Source organism: Pistacia vera, unplaced genomic scaffold, assembly GCF_008641045.1.
Source record: "Pistacia vera cultivar Batoury unplaced genomic scaffold, PisVer_v2 Contig282, whole genome shotgun sequence".
Lineage (NCBI taxonomy): Eukaryota > Viridiplantae > Streptophyta > Magnoliopsida > Sapindales > Anacardiaceae > Pistacia > Pistacia vera.
Window position 1 is genome coordinate 192,214 of NW_022196093.1, and position 13,168 is coordinate 205,381.

Genomic DNA, 13,168 nt, shown 5'->3' on the forward strand with positions numbered 1-13,168 from the left:
AATCAATAGATTAATAGAAAATACAATATAAACTAGATTTTTTTTTGAAAGTTGATATAGTATCGAAAATTTTGATTAATGTATAATTTAACAAAATGCCAGATAAATCATTCATAATCTCTCTTAAGAATGTATAAAACTTGTTTTTTTCCCAGTACTAGAATTTGAAACATTTATAAATATTTGAAGGGTGGTAATCTTTATATTAATTTCTAGAGTTTAGAGCTGTTAAGGTAACCAAAAAAAAAAAGCACACTTGATTATTTATTAAAATATGTTAATTAATTTTTTTTTAACAATTAATATAGAAGTTGAATATAGTTATTTTTTTTCATGTCAAATTATTACTGTTTTAATCATTAGATTACAATAAATTAATTTCCCAAATTTATGATAAATAGTATTATTTAAAGGAAAGAAAGAAAGAAAAAGAAATAACCAACACCTCCTCCGCCTACTTACTGACGTGTTGCTTTCTAATGGGTGGGTAAGAATGTAATACAAAATTTTCATTAACGGAATTTATCAACAACTGTTGAAGAAAATTTATCTGGACTAGGAAACGACAATGTCGGAGAAAAACACAAAGAAGCGCATTTTGATTTGTCTCTCTGAAGAAGAAAACGACGATGACAACGACAACGACAACGACGACGACAATGACAATGACAACGGTGATGAAGACGAGGATAGTAGCGTTTCGAGTTTCAGGTATTCAATTTTCATGTTTTTTTTCTTTGATCGGGAGTTGTGACCTTACTGTATCTCATTACGGTTCTTGGTTGTTTGGTCAGTGAGTATGAGAGTGATGAGGTGACGGAGGATGATTACCAGTCTGATCAGGACGGCGACGATGAAGATGAAGACGACGGCGATGATGAATCTCTCTGCAACAGAGTCATTTTCCTCGTTAAAGGTTTCTTCAAATTCACAATTTCAATTGCGTTTATCGAATTAATTTATGTTTATATTAGTTGATTTTGATTGTTTTGTTGTTAGGTTTATTTTTACTTATGTTTAATTAGACAAAAATTGTGTGATATTAATATTATTATTTCTAAGCTTTTACCAAAATGTACTAGGGCCTGTTTAGATTGCAAGTCAAATATAATGCTTTGTTTTTGAAAACATATGACTTACTCGAAGCTAGTTTAATTTTCTTTTGAGGAGATACTATCTAATTATATCCCTAAGCATCAACTTTATTATAGGTTTCTATACTGTATCTGGATGACACTTCTACTTAAGTAATTTCTGTCATGGCTGTTTAGATGTGATTGGGAAAGATTTAGTTTTGGCTCTTTGGACAAATTAAGTGCCTATTTTAGTGGTAGATGTGTATGAGGTTGTAAACTGTTGATTTGCCTAAATTGCAATTACTATGAAATCCAGACACTAACACATGGGGTGTATCAGTATTAAGTGACATTTCTCATTTACTGGATTGTTGTGACTGAAACCATGGAGATCATTGGCGTAATGTTTCTTATAACAGGTCTTGTGATTGCCATAAATTGGTAAATTTGAAATCTCATGTTGGATATTCTGTTACGTAGGAGGGGGTGATCTAGGAGCTTTAAATGTCAAAGCATGCATAGCGTACTTACGTAAGCATGGCCTGAGAATATCTGGTACTAAGACAGTGTGTATACAGAGGATTAAAGAGCATTGGAGGCAAGTGGTTTTGGGCTACATGAACTGTTATCTTCATTTTCTTTACTACATGTTAATGCCACTTTGCTTTTGTGATTATATATTATGTTGGGATGCTAGTATATGCTCATATTTTGGAACTTTTAGTCGTACAAGTGGTAAATGCTTTAACAAATATATTTCTCCAGTGTTGATTTAAGTGTGACATTAATACAGTCTGGAATCAAGAAAAATTCTTGAAGATGACTGACACAGTGAGTATATTGGCTCCATTTCTAATATCTCATAATAAGGATTTTGCTTTCTAACTTACATTTATACACTTGAGCACAACTTGTGAGTTGTACTTATAGCTGATGGAACCACCTCCGTCTGAGTCCTCTCCAATGTTTTCCATGTACTTGTTAACACTCATCATTTTCAATTTCTTGAGTTGAATGTAATAGAATTGTATTCTTGCTAAATGGAATCCTCAAAACAAGTTATCGACATGGCTGGTAAAATTTAATTTGATATCTTCTAATTAGGAAATAATGTGAGATGGGATGGTGATAGAGATTAGGAAGGGCAGAATTAAGGGATAAGAAGCAAAAAATGAGAGAAATCATAAAAGAAATTGAAATGGAGGAAAATTAGAAGAATTAATGTAGGAATAGAGAAACTTTTGGTAAGCCATTTTTCATTCATCAATTCGTTTTTTATGTCTGAAAATAGTAACTTAGCCTCGATTCATTGTGGTTAAAACAACTACATAAAAAAAGAAATGAACTCTTAATAGGAAATTAGATTAACCTAGATAAAGAAGTTCACTCTTATTCAACTAGGAAAGAAAATAAAAATAATTTATAGAGAAACTACATCAAATCCCTACAATCTCCCAGTCATCCTGACCAATCCCCCAAAGTTGAAATTCTCTAGGTTATCCAACAACAATTCCCTTGAGTTGAAAAGAACTCGACTCCTGGCATGTAGACTGAAGAAGAGGGTAATGCGAAGGGTGTTGCCAATAGATTTAAAAGCACCAAACTTGATCTTGAAAAGTTATAGGTTATCCATGCATTAACATCAAGATCCACTGGCTTAGGTAGAGATATGTGCAATCTTGATGTTGCATTGAATGTCCCAAACTGAGTTGAGAAATCTGCATTCAGTAGAAAGTGATAGGGACGAAACTCATGATTTTTGTGCAAAAGTGGAATCAAGTGTGGGCTTTGATACCAAATGACAGTGGATAGAATTAATTGAGAAGAAGGGTAAAAAGGAGAAATCATAGAAGAAATAGAAATATGCTAATAACATGTTTCTTTTTCAGTGGCATTTTGCATATTAGTTACATTTTAACAAGAAATTTAATTTCTAGTTTTCAGAATTAATGATGGAGATGGTGAAGCACTCTATCCAAAATCATCCTTCAGCATCAATTGTACAGGTAGGTTTTTTCTGTATTTATCTGCTAATTTGTTTTGCTTTTGAGGCATCTTAGAGATAATCAGAAATTCCTTCAATAAATGCAGGTGATGTTTGTAAGGGTGACGTTGTTTTGTTCACGCAGAAAGTTTATGAGAAGTATTCCCATTCTTCTTTAGAGTCTTGTTCTTGTTATACTTTGTATTTCAGGTTCTAAATTCTTTTTCTATGTAATTCAAGATCTTTTTTGAACAGGTTTGATAAAGTGACAAGGCATGGGAGGCTTCTAGGAAAGAGAACTATTGCCGGAAGGGTTGTCAATGAAAGCTATGGTGTGGCCAAACAACAACATACTTTTACAGTAAGGAAAAGAAATGTTATTTTTGGCACCAAATTTAAGTTTCTAATGTCTACTCGTTGTTCTTCTATGGGTGCTTCTCAGTTGTAAAAATCTACGGTCACTGGAATGATTTTCCTTAACCACCTGATTGGCTGTTGTGAATAGATGATTGTGCACATTTCTTACTATTGTTTGTTCAGAGAGTAGTTCAGCCATCTAATGCTGTCTACTGGATCCATGTTTTTGTTGTGCAAGATCGAAATATTGTGGATTAAGGGGATTAACAGACTGCCTACACTTTTTCCTTTGCTTGTGAAGGGTCGTAACCTTTATAAATTGAAAACTTTTAGACAGGTATGTGTTTAAGTTAGTCAAGTTGCCAATTTTTAGTGTGTCAGCTTGTTTCCTTACCTTCTTCTGCTCCTTTTAGCTTTGGAATGATGAAGAAGAAAGGGTAAAAGTGCTTGCCGAGAAACACAAACGAGGTGCAGTAGCAAGATTTGTTAGAGCAATTAGGAAAACAAAGACATGGTCCACAAATGCAGGTATACAACGAAAGACTGTGTGTGTGTGTTATTTTGTTTGTTTCATTTTTCTGTTTGGTGACATATGTCAGACTTATTCTCTAATGATTATTAGGTGCAAAACGTCAAAAGTATTTCCATCATACAAGGTCATCTCAGATGAGTAAGACAACAAAACCTGAAAAGAGGAGGTGTTTGGATGGACCCGGAAAAGCTATGCCTCTGCAACATGCAAAACTTAATAATCATCGTAAAGATGCTCCACCAAGAAATCCGAAGTTCAAGCAAAATTTAAGGTCAGGAGGATCTCAATTATGTCAGAGACATCAGAACTTTCATAGAAGGATCAGTGAAGGTCCAAACCTTCGTTCATTCACACCTCCCCAGGGTCCTTATCTGTCTCAAATAGAATTTCACCACAATAATTCAGCATTCCATTTTTGTGGTCATGACGTGGACTACAGTTCAACTATGACAAGAATTCCACATATCAAGCCTTTCTCTTACATGTCCATGATGCCTACTACAAGAAATCAGGGGTACAACCATAGCAATTGCACCCACCATGCCTTCTCAAGTCCTAGCCACAGCTTTGAACCGAGGGACTTGAACTGCTTTCCAGGGTTGAGGACTGTTGATAGACATTCACATCAATGTCCATCAAGAACTGAGGCATATGGACCCAGGAAGAATGGTTTTCAATATGTTTTCCGTTAAGATGTCTGGTATCTAAACAAAGCATTGCATCTTCCGTTGAATGCTCCTGACAGGCAGGTAAGACAGGCTTCCTGCACTTTTACCAAATTTTTTGCATGCAAGATTCCGGGTGGTAAAACTCTTTCACCTGCGAAATTTAAAATTCTTGTTCATTTGGAGAAATGTATACGAGGAATGTGTTTTAGCTGGTAGCTGGTTTAAAGCAAATAACTCTAGTCGTTGTTTCAGTAGCTTTATGTTGATATTATTGCCTATTTGATCACCTCGTTCAACAGCAAATGGCAGATATACCGTTGGCATCAAACAAGCTCAGACAGATATCTAGCATTCGTTTGCATTTTATATAACTTCTCCATTAACTTTCCTTGGACACTAGGGGTGTGCAAAAGAACCTGCCAGAACTGAAACCGGCTGATACCTGAGGTTCCGATTCCGGGTAGGAACCGGAACCGACCCTCACAGGGTCAGTTTCAGTTCTAAAAAATCGAAATCGATACTTTGTAGTTCTGATTCCGTTTCCACCATTATTGAAATTGAAACTGTGCGGTTCTGATTTCGATTCCACCATTGTCAAAACAGAAACTAAGACTTGGGTACCCAGTTAGGAACCGAGACTGAACTGTAATTTTTGTAAACTTTTGGGGTTATATTGTAAATTTGAGGGGGTATTTGTCATTTTTGTGAATAGTAGGGGGTCATTGTAATTTTCCCGAATACCCAGAACCGAAACCTATGTTTCAGGTTCCAGTTTCAGGCTTTTGGGAACCAAAACCGGCCGGTTCCAGTTCCATGGGATTTGGGTGGGTACCAAGACCCGCCCACCCCCACTGGAGACAATTATATCACTTGGCAGTTTGCACTTTGCACTCTGCACCGTGCGTTTCGTTTGCCAAGTAAGAGATTCTAGATAGGTGATTTTTCATCAACTAAGGTATAACCCAGCAATTTCATTGAGTTGATAAATTTATTTATGAACGTAACAGACCAATGATTGAAATTATTTCTTCTGTTTTATATGTTTTGGAGTAATGGTATTTACCTTTTGTCGTGGAGAGCTGTATACATTGGTTTTCCAAGACAAAAGATTCGGATGCCTAGTTGATGTTGGGGCACATATGGTTGGTGTTTTCCACTTGACCAAATTAATGGGCTCAGCCCTGAGCTCCTTTCTCACCTAATTTTTATTCTTAAAACTAAAATGAAATAATAAGTCAAATCAGAATTAATTGGTGTGAGTCACAAGTGAATTATAAGAACTTTTGTGATTGGATAGGTGAATGTGATTGGCAGCATGATCCAATTGTGTCAGTACGAACTACGAAGACGGAAGACATGAGGATCGACGACCAGTATTCGCTACCAAAATGACGGCTCCCCAAGGGAAAATATAAATACCATGCCCCACATTACAACTTTTCCTTCTCGATCATATAACACTGTATCAGCTCATCATGAAAAGTCGCTGTCGTTTTCATTTTTCAGAGGAAAATTTGGCACATAGCTCTCATTTCAAAAGCAACTTTATTACAACTCTTGTGTGTCTTAAATTAGAACACGAAGTCCTTCTATTATCCATGCAAACACTGTCCCCCAACCCAACCGATGTAACACTAAGAACCGACAATTTTTAAGACTGCTAGCTTTCTGTTTCTGGGTTAAATTTTTTGTAAGCTTTCAAAATTTGTCAAGGGAGATGAAACTGATAAAATTTACATCAGATGAATATTAAAAAAATTTAGAAAAAGAATCCTGTCCTCTTAGTATAGCACCTTATGAAAATCAATAATTAAGTTGGAGAATACTATGAACATTCATAACCGAAATCACCATTCAATCACGCATAAATTTTATGCACTTTNGCGTGGAGACAATTATATCACTTGGCAGTTTGCACTTTGCACTCTGCACCTTGCGTTTCGTTTGCCAAGTAAGAGATTCTAGATAGGTGATTTTTCATCAACTAAGGTATAACCCAGCAATTTCATTGAGTTGATAAATTTATTTATGAGCTTAACAGACTAATGATTGAAATTATTTCTTCTGTTTTATATGTTTTGGAGTAATGGTATTTACCTTTTGTCGTGGAGAGCTGTATACATTGGTTTTCCAAGACAAAAGATTCGGATGCCTAGTTGATGTTGGGGCACATATGGTTGGTGTTTTCCACTTGACCAAATTAATGGGCTCAGCCCTGAGCTCCTTTCTCACCTAATTTTTATTCTTAAAACTAAAATGAAATAATAAGTCAAATCAGAATTAATTGGTGTGAGTCACAAGTGAATTATAAGAACTTTTGTGATTGGATAGGTGAATGTGATTGGCAGCATGATCCAATTGTGTCAGTACGAACTACGAAGACGGAAGACATGAGGATCGACGACCAGTATTCGCTACCAAAATGACGGCTCCCCAAGGGAAAATATAAATACCATGCCCCACATTACAACTTTTCCTTCTCGATCATATAACACTGTATCAGCTCATCATGAAAAGTCGCTGTCGTTTTCATTTTTCAGAGGAAAATTTGGCACATAGCTCTCATTTCAAAAGCAACTTTATTATAACTCTTGTGTGTCTTAAATTAGAACACGGAGTCCTTCTATTATCCATGCAAACACTGTCCCCCAACCCAACCGATGTAACACTAAGAACCGACAATTTTTAAGACTGCTAGCTTTCTGTTTCTGGGTTAAATTTTTTGTAAGCTTTCAAAATTTGTCAAGGGAGATGAAACTGATAAAATTTACATCAGATGAATATTAAAAAAATTTAGAAAAAGAATCCTGTCCTCTTAGTATAGCACCTTATGAAAATCAATAATTAAGTTGGAGAATACTATGAACATTCATAACCGAAATCACCATTCAATCACGCATAAATTTTATGCACTTTAAAATGACACAAACAGTAGCAACAACGACCGGCAGAGATGTTATGCATGATGGTAGCTCCCCCGTTAATTTGAGCTGTGTAGCTAGGGTCCAACCACAGCGGACAATATGTATATGCAATGCATTATTAAGGGAGTGTAGTAGTAAATTAACATATGATGATGATGATGACGATGTTGCAAACTGAAACTGGCAATTTGTACTAGTAGAATCCGGGATTGGAAGGCCGAAGATCCATCTCTTGGGTCCAAGCGGTTCGTTCTTGAACATGCAAATGCCAGTAGGTCTGAGCCAGTGAGTCAGGGTCCATCGTCATCATGGCCCCGTCCTCTCCTCCTCCGCTCTGTTGTTGCTCCCCAACCAACGATCTCTGAGATGTCGTTGGTCCCCTGCATATAATTTAATCCTTTTTCATCAACTTAAACAACGTTCTCATCAAATATGAAAAAAAAATCACCTTCAACTATTACTAAATCTTTTATCTTGAAAAGCTAAACATGTTATCTGACACCATTGGATATTTAAATTAAAAGGAATCAGCCACGTTCTCGTTATTTAGAACTCTACATTCCTTAATATGTGTCACTGAACAATTGAAGAAAATGGGGAAAAGGAAAATAAATTGGAATCCGAAAATATCAACATCCGACGAATAATACGAAAATATAAAAATAAGTGAACAATAAGTAATTTACCTGGGAGGGCCAATAACACCATCAATGATGACATGAGCGACGTGAACACCAAAGGGTTGGAACTCTCTTGCCAGGCATTGCGACAGTGCTCTCAATGCGAACTTCCCACAGCCTGTCTCACACCAAATTATTAAACTAATTTACCTTTTTATTTTTTTCTAGAGAAAGTATATGATTCTGGTGATTCTTCAAGTGAATCTAACAACAGATTCGTTGGCAAAATTGAAATTATACAATTAATTAATTACATAGTTCAGAGAAACCCGCCATGCCACTGAGAGAAGCCGAGCAACCAGAAAACAGAATTGTTCCCTTTCCTCTTTCCACCATGCCAGGAAGAACCTAAATTAAACATGATAACATTCCCTCTTCATCAACCAATCCCATAACCTAAAATTAAATATGTATATCAACATATCACCTGAATTACACTTTGAAGAAAGCTTGGGTTGAGATCCATTTTAAACGGTGGAAATTATGAATTTCTTACACTTGAACAAAACATAAGGCAACCGTGATATATTTGCTTCCTTTTATAGCATACGATAATAGGGAATTTTGGTTCACTGAAGATCTTAATTAATACCAGAATAAAAATTAAGGTGAACCAAAATTAATGATTGTCTTTGGTTCCATACATGTTGATATAGCTATTTGAAGATGGATAGTAGTACCAGTAGTACCTGTTGAGCACAAAGAAAAGCACCAATGGAGGAGACGAAGACAGATTTCTCAAAAGAATCGATGCGGATATCAGTGAAGTTGGTGGGGTGCCAAGAAACTGGGTGGTATGCATTGTATACAAGCACTTCAACAAATCCAAGGGAAAGAACTCCTTCAAATGCCTCCCTCACACTTCTTGATTCAGAACAGTCAATTCTGATTGCAAACACTTGTGCTTTCTCTTCCCTCGCTATCTCGTCCGCAAATATTGATAATCGTCCTGTGTTCAATACATAAATTGCTTCAAAGCCCTTTTCACACTTCCCTTTTTTCATTGAAGGAATAAATATATCAAACCAAAACACAGGCAAAAAGAAAACAAGTTAAGAGAGAGAGGGTACATCCTGGTCACGGGCGAGAGAAAAATGTTCGCTTTTGATGAACTAAGAGAAGAAGTAGAGAGAGATACCTAAGTCACGGGCGAGGATGGCAACGGTGTAGCCTTCATGGGCAAACTTTCGGGCTATGGATCGACCCAGTTTGGGTCCGACCCCTACAATGGCGGCGATGCCTCTACAGGAGCCAGAACTGGACATGCTACGCATCTTTGCTATAGCTAGCTGTGCTTTGAACGGAAAAGTTATCGATGTCAGTGAACAAACTAAGTCTACTCTTTCTGTTACTTTTTTGTTGTTTAAGTTGAGTTCTTCTGCTTTCAGATTGGAGAATTTATTTAGAAAAGAAAAGGAGAGATGAGATGAGATGAGATGGTGGATTAGCACTGTGGCTAGTTATGCTCTCCTTCGTCACTGTCTACGTCGTTGCCTCCTCAGCAAGTAGCACTTCTTCTTCAAAGATAAAGCATTTCTTAGCTTTGGGTATTGCTTTCTTTGCCTTCCCTTTCTTATATACCATCTCTCTCTCTCTCTAATCATTTCTTAATCACTCTAATAATCATAATCTCTTAATTTTAGGGGTTGATAGTAGTGATAAATAATTATTCATGCAATTCCACAGTCCTGGTAGGTAAGAAGTCCTTTTAGGTTTTTTTTTTGAAGAACTATAGTTGTGACATTTGCTACTAGAGTAGAGCCTACCTAAATATCCCAATACCAGTTATTTAGCCCAATCAATGCAGTTTCTTACTGGTTTGAATTTTAGTATCTCAACTTTTCTCCATTCAGTTGGTTCTGATAAAACTTGTTCAGTATGGCAGATTCACGATTTTGTATGGGATGAATCAAATTTGTTAACAATTGCCCGCCATCAGTCACCTTAGTTTAAATCCAAAGTGTTATAAAGGAATTGAAAGGTCCTTCCAAGGTGTTTGCGTAGGAAATGCACTTGACTTGAAGCAGTCAAGTCTTGACCATGATCAGGAGTCCATGTTTGATAATAAGGTAAACATAACATAATCCGTAAAATATCTATAGTTTAGAGAAGTCCAGATCTAGTAACTCTCCTAGTTCCTATTTAACCTTTAAGCTACGGGCAAAGTGGTGCTAGCTATTACTCTCCACACGAGGAAAAAAGATTCAGGTATACTTTAACTCCATTCTTAACCATACTGTAGCAACTTGGTTGCCTTTAATTTTCTTTTTCTTTTTTTCTTTTTTACAAGAAGTGTTCTAGGTAGCTGTGTAGGCCCCTTTACTTCTGTTTGGTGTGCGTATAATAATGAAAATAGTGTGTACAAGCTTCTAGCTCGAAAGGTTGCCTCCCTTGCTGATTTTTTGATAGAATAGAAATGTGGCGACATCACATGTGCCCAGCCCCAGCCAGGCCTTGTTCACTATGTATACTTTGAGGCTTGGTTGGCAGGTAAATTTAAACCCATATATGATATACGCTTTTAGTCTAGAAGGGAGAAGAAGATTAAGAGTAGTAGAAACTAGAAAGTAGAAAGAATATAGGATATATCAGTTTGGTTTTGTTTCATCATCAAAAACATTGGAGAATATTAGTTGTTGGTGGGCAATGTAGGGTCCTACTTCATATTTTCAGGGCTTTCTTCACATGGAATGGTCAACCTTTCATGCCAACTTGCCACATTCTTCACCCTGTCTTTCTTTTTATGGGGTAACTTTGGAGGATATTTTCTCTCATAATCCAATAAGGCTATATCATAATTAATCAGCCCTTAAAATCATTATTCATCTTTTTGATCCAGAGGTTTCTTATATATTAATATTATGGTAAATAGTTTGACAATTATACGTATAGAATAAGAATTTTCAATTTATCAACACCATTAGAATCCACTTTTTATTTATGCTTCGATCGTGTCTTTAGAATTCCACTCCAAAGTCCAAAGTTTCTTTCTCCTCTTAAGTTGGATCAATTCACCAAAGCCTTCTAAGTGTTGTCAATTGCAATGAGAATATACATGTAGATGGTGATTGATGTAAGTGGCTTATTAACTGTCACTTAATTATGGACATTAACATCCACTTCCTTTAAATGAAGGAAGTTGTTATAACTTGAGATAACCATCTTAGTAATCACTTCGAGTTTTGATGCGATTATAAATAGGGTTGGTTTTCCCAGTTTAATAAGGAAAAATTATAGTATGAGAAAAACACCCATAAATCGTAGAAGTGAATTGAGTTTCCTAAGTGAATGAGTTGATATCAACCCATAGAAGATGAAGACCAGTGGTAGGAATTACACTAGGTCCAAACGAAAGTATTTATATGATTATTCTACATTTTACAAAATAATAGATGATAATTTATAAATTCAGTTTTAAGTTTATTTTATATGGTATCGAAGCCAAGTTTTAAGTATTCCCATGCCAATTTATAACATGTTTCACATTTGTTAATGTGATAATTGATTATTAAGATGTTTTGTGTGGGAATTGAATAAAAAAAGTAGCATGCTTTGTTGTTAATGGTAGCTTATGTTTTAAAAATTGAATTGCCGTAATTTTTTAGTATGTTATGGCTTGTTGATGTGTGATGCATACTGGAGAATTTGAAATGAAAATTTGGAGCATGTTACAAGAAAATCAAAATATATTTTTTCAAACCTGTAATTGTAAATTGTGCATTACTTTTGGTATAAAGCATATTTATTTTCGCTTTTGGTGTTATTGGAATCCTTGTTGAAATAGTTTTCTAACGATATATTATTTGCTAAAATTAGAGTTCAAATTGCAAAGTTATGATGATTTAAAGTTTTAGGACATATTATGATATTCTAGAAAATGGGTGTGTTCAAAGGTTAGGGATGAACATTATTGCTGTTCATTCGGAGTAAGAGTGAATTTCACCCCTGTCATAGAAATGTAGAAATTTGACGTCATTTTCACTATAATATTTAAAATTGCAATGTTATATGTATGTGTTTGTCATTATTAACATTTGCAACTGGTGCATTTAAATAAATATTATTCTTACCAAGATTATTTATTTTATGAGCAATGTTGGAATACGATAAAATGTGAAACAATAAAATAGTGGGAGTTTTTCTTTAGCCCACAAACAATAAAATTTTTATTGCTTTTTTGTGTAATATTGAAGTCTTATTGTTAAGTATAATGATTATTATGCATTATAGATTTTGCCTACAGGTAATCTATAAAGTATAATTGATCAAGATTCACTTAACTTTGACTATAAATGACTATAAGTTGTAGACGTGAGATTATATCATTAAATTTACAGAACATGATTTTCGAGACTGATGGGCATTATGTGGAGAATTGTAGAATGGATAGGAAAGCATTTGCCAAGTTATGTCATTTATTAGAAAGTCATTCGAGGGTTAGTTTCAACTAGACATACAAGTATAGAGGAAATGGTAGGTAGTTTTCTTCACATTATTGTCCACCATGTGAAGTACAGGGTATTAAGAGACAAATAACTAGATCAAGTGAGATAGTTTCACGAAAATGTCAAGCTGTGTTGCAATCTATGTTGAAACTGCATTCCATTTTACTTAGAAAACCATAGCCAATCTTGGAGAATTCAACTGATGAACGGTGGAGATGGTTCAAGGTACATATTTATACATTGTACAAATCATTTTCATAAAATTTTGGTTACAACATTATCAACAAATTGATTCAATGTTTTCATGATTTTTTGTGATGTTAGAATTGTTAGGGTGCTCTGGATGGAACATACATCAGGGTTAATGTCGACTCAATTGATAAACCTAGGTATCGAACATGAAAGAATGAAATTGCAATGAATGTGCTTGATGTTTACACACCTAACGTGCAATTTATTTATGTTTTCCCCAGGTGGGAAGGCTCAGCTGTAGATGGTAGAG

The 13,168-nt window shown here is 35.3% G+C and overlaps 2 protein-coding genes across 3 annotated transcripts; one reads left to right on the forward strand and one right to left on the reverse strand.

The window, feature by feature from the left end:
• Window positions 1-478: 478 nt before the first annotated feature.
• Window positions 479-5,499, forward strand: LOC116134101. The gene is made up of 10 exons (XM_031419771.1): window positions 479-639; window positions 676-711; window positions 795-916; window positions 1,557-1,674; window positions 3,021-3,082; window positions 3,168-3,219; window positions 3,316-3,421; window positions 3,656-3,754; window positions 3,831-3,945; window positions 4,040-5,499. The coding sequence occupies exons 1-10, from the start codon at window positions 569-571 to the stop codon at window positions 4,639-4,641; spliced, it is 1,383 nt and encodes a 460-aa protein (XP_031275631.1). The 5' UTR covers window positions 479-568; the 3' UTR covers window positions 4,642-5,499.
• Window positions 5,500-7,489: 1,990 nt separating this feature from the next.
• On the reverse strand, window positions 7,490-9,751 carry LOC116134098 (3-oxoacyl-[acyl-carrier-protein] reductase FabG). Of its 2 annotated transcripts, none has more exons than XM_031419767.1 (5): window positions 9,360-9,751; window positions 8,911-9,170; window positions 8,476-8,569; window positions 8,228-8,339; window positions 7,490-7,921 (listed from the first exon to the last, which is right to left on the reverse strand). In XM_031419767.1, the coding sequence occupies exons 1-5, from the start codon at window positions 9,493-9,495 to the stop codon at window positions 7,735-7,737; spliced, it is 789 nt and encodes a 262-aa protein (XP_031275627.1). In that variant the 5' UTR covers window positions 9,496-9,751; the 3' UTR covers window positions 7,490-7,734. The 2 variants fall into 2 exon arrangements, with proteins under 2 accessions (XP_031275627.1, XP_031275626.1); XM_031419766.1 differs by having other exon boundaries at window positions 8,911-9,215.
• Between the last annotated feature and the right edge of the window lie 3,417 nt (window positions 9,752-13,168).

Bases quoted from the DNA above. Each gene is read 5' to 3' on its own strand.
- LOC116134098 (XM_031419766.1), bottom strand. From the start codon at position 9,495: ATGCGTAGCATGTCCAGTTCTGGCTCCTGTAGAGGCATCGCCGCCATT. The intron at 8,340-8,475 runs GTAATTAATTAA...GGTGTGAGACAG, and splicing joins GGCGGGTTTCTCTGAACTAT to GCTGTGGGAAGTTCGCATTG. The intron at 7,922-8,227 runs GTAAATTACTTA...AATTATATGCAG, and splicing joins GGTGTTATTGGCCCTCCCAG to GGGACCAACGACATCTCAGA.
- LOC116134101 (XM_031419771.1), top strand. From the start codon at position 569: ATGTCGGAGAAAAACACAAAGAAGCGCATTTTGATTTGTCTCTCTGAA. The intron at 3,422-3,655 runs GTAAGGAAAAGA...TTGTTGTGCAAG, and splicing joins AACAACAACATACTTTTACA to ATCGAAATATTGTGGATTAA. The intron at 3,755-3,830 runs GTATGTGTTTAA...TGCTCCTTTTAG, and splicing joins AATTGAAAACTTTTAGACAG to CTTTGGAATGATGAAGAAGA.